Consider the following 10,430-nt stretch of genomic DNA (forward strand, 5'->3'; position numbering starts at 1 on the left):
GTAAGGAAAAGAAAGAAAGAAAGAAAGAAAGAAAGAAAGAAAGAAAGAAAGAAAGAAAGAAAGAAAGAAAGAAAGAAAGAAAGAAAGAAAGAGAGAACGAAAGAAGGAAGGACATGATCTTAGTTAGTTCACATGGACCTTTCAAACTAATCCCTGATGCTCCTAGATACTGCAGTTTTGCCTCCAGTTTCTTGCAGACCGTGGAGATCTAGGTGTTGCTTGCTCCAACACTGCTTTTGCTGGTAAGAATAAGCATTTGGCATCAGCTGGGTTCTTCTCGTGTTAGGCAGGAGGAGCCCGCGTAGACCTGCTCAGCGCCTGAACGAATCTATTCTACCAGCAGGGGGAAGAAGCTGTCCAGTGTCCTATGTATGGAACGTTGCTGCTCACGTCATCGGGACTTATCTCTCTCGCTTTTATTTTTCAGGCTTTTAAAACCAAAATGAGCAACATGCCTACAATTAAGAAGTTCCTGCAGCCTGGCAGCCCAAGAAAACCCCCACCAGATGAAAATTATGTAGCAACTGTGATGAAAATTTTTAAGCTAGACTGAGTGCAATGTTAACTTCACTAAGTCCCAAAGTGCTGGGAAGAAAGACATCAAAACCCAAACTCTTAAAGGAAGTAGGAAACTCAGTAAAGTTTTACTGTACTTAAAAGCAATGGTAGAAATAAATAGAAGAGTGAAATAAAGCATTCTGTTTACTCTGGCAATGTGACAGCAGATTTGCCTTTTTAGGTGTCTAACGCTTTGCAGCACATGCAAACAAAGCAGAATGGAAGGAAAGAACTCTGTCAGAGTAAGGAACTTAATCCTTTGTAAGGAGAGTGATGAAGTGCTAGTATGGCAGAATGATCCAAGGGATGGAACACCTACGCTGTGAGGACAGGCTGGGAGAGCTGGAGCTGTTCATCCTGGAGGAAAGAAGGCTCCAGGGAGACCTGAGAGCACTGCAACAGGTTGCCCAGAGAGGTGGTGAACATCCCATCCTTGGAAACATTCAAGGTGGGGCTGAATGTCTCTGAACAATCTGATCTAGCTGTAGATGTCCCTCTTCATTGCAGGAGAGTTGGATCAAATGATCTTTAAAGGTCCCTTCCAACCCAGAATATTCCATCTCTATGATTCTGTGAAAATAGGCTTCAAAATAACGACTACAGAAGAGAACAAAGAGAAAAAAAGAAATTGGAAAAAATTTGAAAGATGTATTTGGTAAAGAGAAAAGAGAATAATGAACCTTCTTTGCAGATTGCTTGCTCTACAGCATACTCACCATGGTCTCCCAGGCAGCAGAATATGCATGCTCTCTTCAGAGCTGCACCAGTGTAGACAGCTGAGACCACTGTTCCTTCAACAGAGATGGGCTAGCCAAAATTTTGGTCTTCTGCAAACACAGTGAGAAGAAACAGTAGCAGAGTCACAGCTAGAAGACATTGTTTAATTGAACATATCCATTTCTCTGCTTCTGAAGTAATACAAAAATGTCTGTTTTATTCACCTTTTCCCTACATCTTTACATTAGCTGTAAAACAAAAGGAATTACTTGTGTTAGGGTGCAGTAAGATGAAATGGGGTCTTCAACTGAATGTAGAATCACAGAATCACCAAGGTTTAAAAAGACTTCCAGAAAGTCCAACTGTGCACCTATCACCAATATTTTCCCACTAAACCATGTCCCTTAGTAAAACATCTAAATGTTTCTTGAACACCTCCAGGGATGGTGACTCCACCATCTCCCTGAGCAGCCTGATCCAGTGCCTGACTACTTTTTCAGAGAAGAAATCTTTTCTAATGTCCAACTTGAGTTTCCCCTTGTACAACTAGAGGCCATTCCCTCTAGTCCTATCACTAATTATGCAGAAGAGGTTGATCCCCACCTTGTCACAACCTCCCTTTGGGTAGTTGTAGATGTCTATAAGGTCTCCCCTGAGCCTCCTCTTCTCCAGGCTGAACAATCCCAGTTCCTTCAGTCACTTCTCATAATATTTGTGCTCCAGACCCCTCACAACATCTCTGTCATTCTCTGGACACACACCAGAGCATCAATGTCCCTCCTGTGGTGAGGGACTCGAAACCAAACACAGCACTCAAGGTGCAGCCTTACCAGTGTTGAGTACAGGCAAATGATCACCTCCCTGCACCTCCTGGCAGCACTATTTCTGATACACGCCAGGATGCCATTGGCCTTTTTGGAAACCTGGGCACACTGCTGGCTGATGTTCAGATGGCTGTTGACTAATATCCCTAGATCCTTCTCCTTCTTGGGGCTTTCCAGCTTGTAGTGTGCTGCGGTTGCTATGGCCAAAGTGCAGGACGTGGCACATGGTCTTGTTGAACTTCATCCCACTGGCCTCAGCCCAGCAATCCAGCCTGTATAGATCAAATATGCTCTGCATTTTATCAAAGGCAAGTTATCTTTTACTGCTACTTTTGATACCATTGTGTATTTTTTTGGTTATGAACTGCAAACTGAAACTCGTCTTTTTGCAGTACTTCTCCATCTGAAGCCAAGCCTATGTCTAAGTACATCTGTAACACAGTGAGTGCTAGCAAATTCTTTATTCACGTGCATCTTCATACTCCAGGCATAAATAGAACTGAAGTAGAAAATATCCTTACATGAGTTATTCCTGTGTGTGTAAGGTGGAGAGATCCTGTAAATATTATTACAGTTGTAAAATTTTAAAAATAAAAACACAGCATGTCCCTCAGTGTTATCAAGACTATAGGCAAGCTAAACAAGATAGCTAATTTTCTGAAAATAGATGTACTGGAAATACTCTAGCACATCCTGTTTGCAATTCAACTGTGTAGAGATACAGAGCGTTAATGACAACTGCATTTCTGGAAGAATGGAGCTGTATGGGATAGGACATGGCATAGGCACAGAGAGCACCAGCAGTTTAACAAGCCATACTGATGGTCCAGGCTCCATGCAGTATGAGAGAGAAGGCAGCAAATACAGACTTACTGTACTGGGTGCAAAAGTCTTTCTTTCCATGCCCACCTTGAGTTTCAAAGCAGAAGTTTGTATTGCCCATCAGTTCTCCACTTTTCATCCCTTTTACCTCCCAACTGCTGAGGGAAAAACTAACAGTCATGCAGCTGACATCTCTCCCTCTAGGGTATTGAGTACGTAACAGAATGGGAGCAAACTAGAGGGAATGTGAAGAAAATCTCAAAGCAGGAAGTGTGCTTCTGAGGGGAGAGAGTCGTGATGGAGCTATTTTAATGATAACTGCAGGGCTATCTTGCGTAAACTTATCCTTGAGTTTAAAAGATTGTTTGGTGAATACCTACCCAGCTGGATTCCGAGGGTGGAACTCATGAGAAATGTGTAGTGGGATTGAATGTGTGAGTTGGAATTTTCAGGTGTGCCGAACACATGCAGTGACAGTTCAAAAAAACCAAGAAGTATCCAGTTGGTTTGAATAGTACAGAACACCAGATGTGTCCTCTGTGTCTGCAAGAAGGCAGGGCCGGGTGTATCCCTGCAGGTCTCCTTAGTCACAGCTGAAGCTCCCTTCCCTACATTCCCTCCTCCTCCTCCTATGAATACGCTAACACAGTGCAGTTTGTGCATGCACCAATTTCCCTTACATTTTAAAGACTGGCTTGGATTTTTGAGCGTAGCTGCAGCCCAAGCCAAAGGAATTCTGACACATTTTATGGGAGAGGAAAATTCACAAGGTTTGATGATGCAAAACATTCTTGCGCTTGCTCAGGAAATCAGTATTGTATATGAGAATCCAATTATTACATAGGTCTGTCTTCTTATTTTAAAGGAAGACCCCAAATGGGAACAGGCTGTTGGCCAGCAGCAGCACCAGTGCTGAATAGCCTCTCTGTTAAGTTATTAGGGTATATCTTTGAGATTTCCCGTAGCTTTCCCACCTGGATGGTTCATCTGAAGAGAGAAGTACTTAAAAATCAGATACCTTCACCCATGACAGATTCTAATTTTTTGAGTTGAAGCTGGGAAAGCCAGTGAAGTAAACTGACATGACAAAGAGTTATGTCAGGCAGGTATTCCGTTTATTACAGGCTGGGTGCATGGGGGATTGCTCCCACCAAACATGCACACCAAGAGAAGCAACGACTACCTATTTAAAGGCATAGTTTATACATTCTATCATTACATTCTAAGGACAAGGGCAGAAATAACATCTCTAGTGGTCGTGGGATGTATTCTTGCTGTAAATTTCCAACCTCTTAGTGAGGGTAGCCCAAATGAGTTCCCACTGATGTTACACTGAGCGGAAGCATCTGTTTTGCCATCTGATCTTCAACAGCAAGACATCTATTCTACATTCTTAGCTTCATTTGACAACATGCTCCACGGCCTCCTCTGCACTCGGTTCTTGAGCTTACATTTATGCAAGCCTCTGTCCTTCAGTTTATATCTACTCAAGCTATGTGAAGGGCTGTTCTCACAATATAGAAAAGCTGTTCTCATGATTCAGAGTGCATACTTCTGACTTTGTTTTGGGTATTGGCTGTGGCTCCAGTGCTTGCTGAGGGATTCCTCCTACCCATATTTAGGTCTACTGAAAGGAGAGCAGCAGGAAATCTGTGCTGTTCATCACCATCGATGAGGAGCACCAGAAGGAGCAAGCCTTATACTCTAACAGCTTATTTCTTTAACTACAGTTCATTCTTCCTCTGTGTAATAGCAGAAGAATGTCCTGGCCCACATTCAAACCTGGGGTGATTCAGCACTTTTTCACAGAGCACATTGACCTTGGGTGCATGTGTTTCCTACTACGGTACTAACCATGTAGATTAGACAGGAGGCTGGGGGCAAAGGAGATCATAAGATACTAAACTCTTCTGGGTCAACACAGTTATCAAATAAAACAGTTGGCCCTCCTGATAGCAATCTCCTTTCACCACCTCCTACTCTCATTAGCAGCAATCATTTTCCCCAGGTCAAATCCACAGTAGTGTCTTTGTCAGAAAGAAATAAATACTTCTGTCTTCAAAAATGAGGTTATTCAGATGAAAATATCCTTAAAGAACATCCCCTGCCTCTAAAGGAAGGGGAAGGAAGGAATCTGACTAAGGATTCCAGCTGAAATTGTTGTTCTAACGTATGTAAAGAGGTACAAAACTACAGAATCGTGAAATATTTTAAATAAATTGGATTAGTGTCATGATATTTTTTCTTGAACTGTGGAATGTGTTTGGCAGCTCTGACTATTTCTAAGTAGCAAGATGCCATACAGTGAGAATGGGAAGTATTAAATTTGTTTCTGTCACGCTTGTCCAAAATGATGGTGACCTCTCACAAGTGTTACATATGTGCACCGTCAGCGCTAGTCAGGAATTCTATGGTAGGTAATAAGTGATTAAAACTAAATGTTTTAACTAAGAAACAGTGTTACCCAACAACAGAGATGTGTCTGCAATTTGCTTTGTAGGAGGGGCTAAAAGCTCCATAACCTCAGCGCAAAGCTGCTGAGAGCTCAGAGTGAGTTCCAGTCTGTGCAAGGTAAGCTATTTGGCGTTTGGATATGCATGGAGGATTAGTGTACTTGATGCTATAGTGTGTGGATGGATTTTGTGAATTAAATATCTGCAACAGCATTCTTTGCTAACATGGTTTTGTGCATCAGATGATTAATTAATAATCAAGTGCTTTGTATGCACACAGTTTGAAGAGAGATCAGCTTAGATCTCAGAAGTGTGAAGTAGTTCCTGTTTTAGAGACAATGGCATGCTGCTTACAAGGGGGATATGTTTTGTTGTAGCCATTTGCTTTTTGCTGCTGTTCATACTTCAGCTTGTTTGTTGACTTGATTTTCATAACTGCGACATGAATATGAAGTGGGTACTGCCTACACTGTCACTGTGTTTGCTGTGCTCTGGTTTTGAAAGGCGCAGATGCCAGGGATTCAGGCATAAACTGCAAAGGTTCATGTAAGGAACATCCTGCTTGACCAACCTGCTCTCCTTCTATGACCAAGTGACATGCTAAGAGGGTGAGGGGAAGGTTGTGGATATGGTCTACCTGGACTTCAGTGAAGGCTCTGACTCTGTCTTTCAGTATTCTCCTGGAGAAGCTGGCAACCCATTGCTTGGACAGGCATACACTGCACTGGGAAAAAAGTGGCTGAGTGCCCAGGCCCAGAAAGTGCTGCTGAATAGAGTTAAATTGAATGCAGTGTTCAGATTTGGGCCCCTCCCTGCAGCAAACACAGTGAGGCCCTGGAGCACATCCGGATAATTTCAGTGAAGCTGTGGAGGGTGTGGAGCACACGTGTTATGAGGAGCAGCTGAGGGAACTGTGATTGCATAGTCTGGAGAAGGGGAGACCTTATGGCCTTGAACACCAAAGGAGGTTGTTGCGTGGTGGGGGTCGGCCTCTTCTCCACGCTAATAATTGGTAGGGCAAGGTGCTCGCTTCAGGTTGCTGCAGAGGAGGTTCAGGTTAGGAAAGGAGGTTCAGATATTAGGAAAACAATTTATTCTCAGCCAGAACGGTGAGGTATTAGAACAGGCTGCCCAGGGAAGAGGTGCACTCACAGTCCCTGGGGGTGTTCAAGAAAAGCGTAGATGTAGCACTGAGGGACGTGGTTAGAGGGCATGGTGGGGATGGCTCCACGGTTGGAGAAGACAATCGTTAGAGGTCTTTTCCACCTTTAATGGTTCTATGATTCTATTCTATGAATGTGAACAAGGATAAAGGGGAAAGTTCTTCCTGTCGCTTTATGATGGACCATAAACTGTAGCAGAGAAACTGCAGTAATTACTGAGTTTATTCAGTACATGCTGCACAGCAGATTGTCAGTCTGAGCGGAACGCTTTGGGCTGGAAGCGGTCTTTGCTTTGCATGTTCTCTGATACGGGCCACTTGCTGTGAGTACACAGTTGTGCTTAACCAAACTGCATGTGTGAAATACAGTACCACTTTCCAATACATTCTCATTCTTGTCCCCTCTGCTGGTTTGATGAGAGTCCTCCATCATCAGTCATTGGTTTAAAAGAAGACAACTTTGAGCGGTGCTTGAGAACCAGCTGGAGATTGATGAACAGATTCTGATCCTTCTTGATTTGTGGTAGTTCTTTGTTTTAGCTATCAGGAAATCAGATACGTGGAGACATGTCTGGGAAGCCAGTTCTGCACTATGTCAGTGTACGCGGCCGAATGGAACCAGTGAAGTGGCTACTAGCAGCTGCTGGAGTTGAGGTTTGTATATAGTTGTAATAAAAGCACATGACAAATACTCATTTATAGTATTCTTTATTAATAATGGGCCATAGCAGCAGTTTCAAGTTCTCCATTTAATGCATTGCACAACCAGGGGCAAGCCTATGATGACAAAGTTCCTGTTTCTCTTCCAAGCATCATGTGTCGTCCCGCTGTTAGCGTTATACATCCATGTTCCTTGTGAGAAGTGAAAGAAATGAGTTAAAACCACAGCAGCAGAACTTGTCTTCTTATCCTCTAATCAGAGGAGATGAGTCCTTCAATTTCTGATGGCCTCTCTCATCCCTTTGCTCTCAGTGTCCAAAATAGCATATATTTATATCTGTGCCAGTATCAGTGTAGGAGGTCTGCTCTGAAAGTAATGCCCCTTTTTTATTATGTTTGCCCTGATGTCAGATGTGGATTTCGGTGTTGTGGCAGTGGAGATTGAATGTTCCTGGCAATATTTCATTCCATGTTAGTGCTGGGAGAAAGATGGCAGCAGAGGGGCAGTCTGACACGATGGCATCTGCCATGAATGTGTGTATGAAGCAAAGGTGTGGAATTGAATTGAATTCCCCCATGCATAAAAAATGGCACCCATTGACACTGACCGGTGCTTTCTAAACAGTTATGGAGGCTTAATAGGGGATGTGAGCACAGCAAAGAGCTTCAGCAGTTTTTGACAACAATGTGGAAGACAAGTCATATTTCAGTTGTATTTTACTAACAAGGCATGCAGACTCTTGTTCATCACCAAGGAAAACTCGTCGCTAGTGGTGGTGACTATGTTGAAGGAGAGTATTTTCTTGCTGATAATTTATCAAATAGTGTTACTCTGCTCTTTGTAGCTCTTGTAGTTTCCATGGGGGAAAAGAAGTGAAGTGTCAAGTCATTTCTTTTCGAGCAACCTTAGAACCTTAGTAGCTTGCCCAGAAGATCCATGAATTGTATGGGAGAGAGATGAGGAGACAATATGGCAAAGGCAAACTAATTCTTTAAAACATGAGTAGGCATTTTTAAAACAAAATTTCCATCAGCATTGTGTTTTGGGCCCTTGTTGTGTCACAATAAGCAGAAGTTAAAACATGCAATCAGAAAATAATTTTTCTTCTATATTTCCTACAGTTTGAAGAAAGAATTCTGAAAACTAAGGATGATCTCCAAAAGTTAAGGACAGGTAAATTTCCCTTAGTTTTTAATAATTCAATAATAATAATGAATAGAATTGTTTGTCCTAGAACATGAGAGCAATCTAATGTCTCTTGAGAAGAAAGCCTAGACTGGCTTGTATGGAGTCACATAGTCATAGAATCATTGCAGCTGGAAGGGACATTTGAAGGCTATCTAGTCCAACTCCCCTGCAACGAACAGTGAGATGTAGTAATCATCATCCCGGGGGTCCATCTGGCACAATCCCTGTTTAAGCAGGGACATCCAGAATAGGTCCCCAGGACCACATCCAGGCAGCTTTTGAAGATCTCCAAGGAGGAGACTCCACAGCCTCTGGGCAGCCTTTGCCAGCACTCCATCACCCACATCGTAACAGTGTTTCCTGCTGGCACCTTCTTTGTGTCAGTGTAAGCCCATTGGCTTTTCAAAGATATCTGAACTCAGAGTGGCATTTGCCATCCTGATTTTCCTCAGGAAGGAATTTACACAACTACAGTCACATATCAAGTTGTATGTAGCTCTTGCACTAATCATGTGAAACACCAACCACTATTCGGCCAATGTAAAGTCAGTGTAGGAGTCACAAAGACATATTAATGTGTATATTAACATTTAACATGAATATAAATATTATCAATAGTCTAGGTTTCCAAAGTACTTTTTCCACACTGTATAAGGAAATTGAGGAAGTGTACCACAAATGAAAAACAGCATTGGTGGTTATTTTCCCATATCCCCATAGATGGTCTTCAGTTACAGACACTCAGCGTCTCCTTGTCTTCTTCTTCCCCAGATGGATGCCTGCTGTTCCAGCAAGTGCCCATGGTGGAGATCGATGGGATGAAGATGGTGCAGACCAGAGCCATCCTCAACTACATCGCAGGGAAATACAACCTCTACGGGAAAGACCTGAAGGAGAGAGCCCTGTACTGTACCAGTACTACCTTTGTTTGTTAGCTCATAGTTGGTACTACTTTTCTGCATGACACAAGAGTATCTCTGCTCACATTTAGACTACAAGACATTTATTCAGCGACTTTTCTGATAGCATGTGTTGACTGTGAGTGCAGGTGATGTCTACAATAGTAATAAGTAGGTAAATAAGATAAGAAGAAAGGCAGCAGGGAGTTTCTGAAGATCAGAGATCAATGCTTTATCAGGGAAAAAAAAAAGCAACTGGAGTTCTGTAGTTTATCCTCAAGAATGTTAAAATGAATTAGGTTATTCAGTAGATGTCAAACATTTCAAGATATTTGTTAGGAATTGTGTAAATCTAATTGAACAGGCCTGATTAGAGTTTTAGTGTGGGTTTGGATGCACATATGCCAATTCTGTATTTGGGTTTGAAAAATTTAAATGCACAGAAGTGTCTGCCCTGGTGAAAAATGATGTACTGCCTTTTATTGATGTGTTTAAGCTTGTTCCTGTTGTGCTATTCAGAACTTCTATACTGGACTTGACCAACTGGATCTGTTCCTTTCAGAATTGACATGTATGTGGAAGGATTGGCAGATCTGTTTGAGTTAATCATGTACCATGAATTCAAACCTGCTAATGAAAAGGAGAAAGATCTTGCAAACATTATGGACAAGGCCACAAACAGATACTTACCAGTCTTTGAGAAGGTACGTGGCAAAGATTTAGTAGCTTAATTTATATTGTTTTCCTGAGACAACAGCCCTGATCTACACAGTCTTTTTATTCAGACAAAAAGAAAGGACAAATTCAATGTAAATGGTTTGTCTGTGGTGGGAGTGAGATGGGAGAGAGGATGGGTGAGCTGGAAGCAGGGTGTCAAGAAACTGAGGTGTGGGCTACATGCCAAGAGACCCCAGTGCAATATTCCCCAAACTGAAGCAGAAACAGGTGAGAAATAAGGGAGCTACCCATCATTTGAAAGAGACCAAGATACTCCTACAATGGCCTGGGCTGAATTTGTGTCTCTTGTAAATTTTGTACAGTGATTGTTGTGTTGCATGATGTGTAGACCAACACTGAGTGAGGAAAATTACAGGGGCTACAGGAGTGAAGGCAAGAGGGCTAGTCCTCACCCAGCTGCCAGTAAAA

At 42.4% G+C, this 10,430-nt stretch overlaps 1 protein-coding gene across 3 annotated transcripts in view; it reads left to right on the forward strand.

The window, feature by feature from the left end:
- Window positions 1-10,430, forward strand: part of GSTA1.3 (glutathione S-transferase alpha class A1.3) — a 27,410-nt gene that overhangs the window by 11,771 nt on the left and 5,209 nt on the right. Inside the window, exons 2-5 of one of the 3 annotated variants that reach the window (XM_010707799.3) lie at window positions 7,064-7,190; window positions 8,319-8,370; window positions 9,157-9,289; window positions 9,847-9,988. In XM_010707799.3, the coding sequence (XP_010706101.1) occupies window positions 7,104-7,190; window positions 8,319-8,370; window positions 9,157-9,289; window positions 9,847-9,988 (414 nt within the window). In that variant the 5' untranslated portion in view covers window positions 7,064-7,103. Of the gene's footprint in view, window positions 1-7,063; window positions 7,191-8,318; window positions 8,371-9,156; window positions 9,290-9,846; window positions 9,989-10,430 lie in introns of those variants that run through there. The other 2 variants (XM_010707795.3, NM_001303155.1) reach the window with 2 other exon arrangements.

This window comes from Meleagris gallopavo, chromosome 2 (assembly GCF_000146605.3).
Source record: "Meleagris gallopavo isolate NT-WF06-2002-E0010 breed Aviagen turkey brand Nicholas breeding stock chromosome 2, Turkey_5.1, whole genome shotgun sequence".
NCBI lineage: Eukaryota > Metazoa > Chordata > Aves > Galliformes > Phasianidae > Meleagris > Meleagris gallopavo.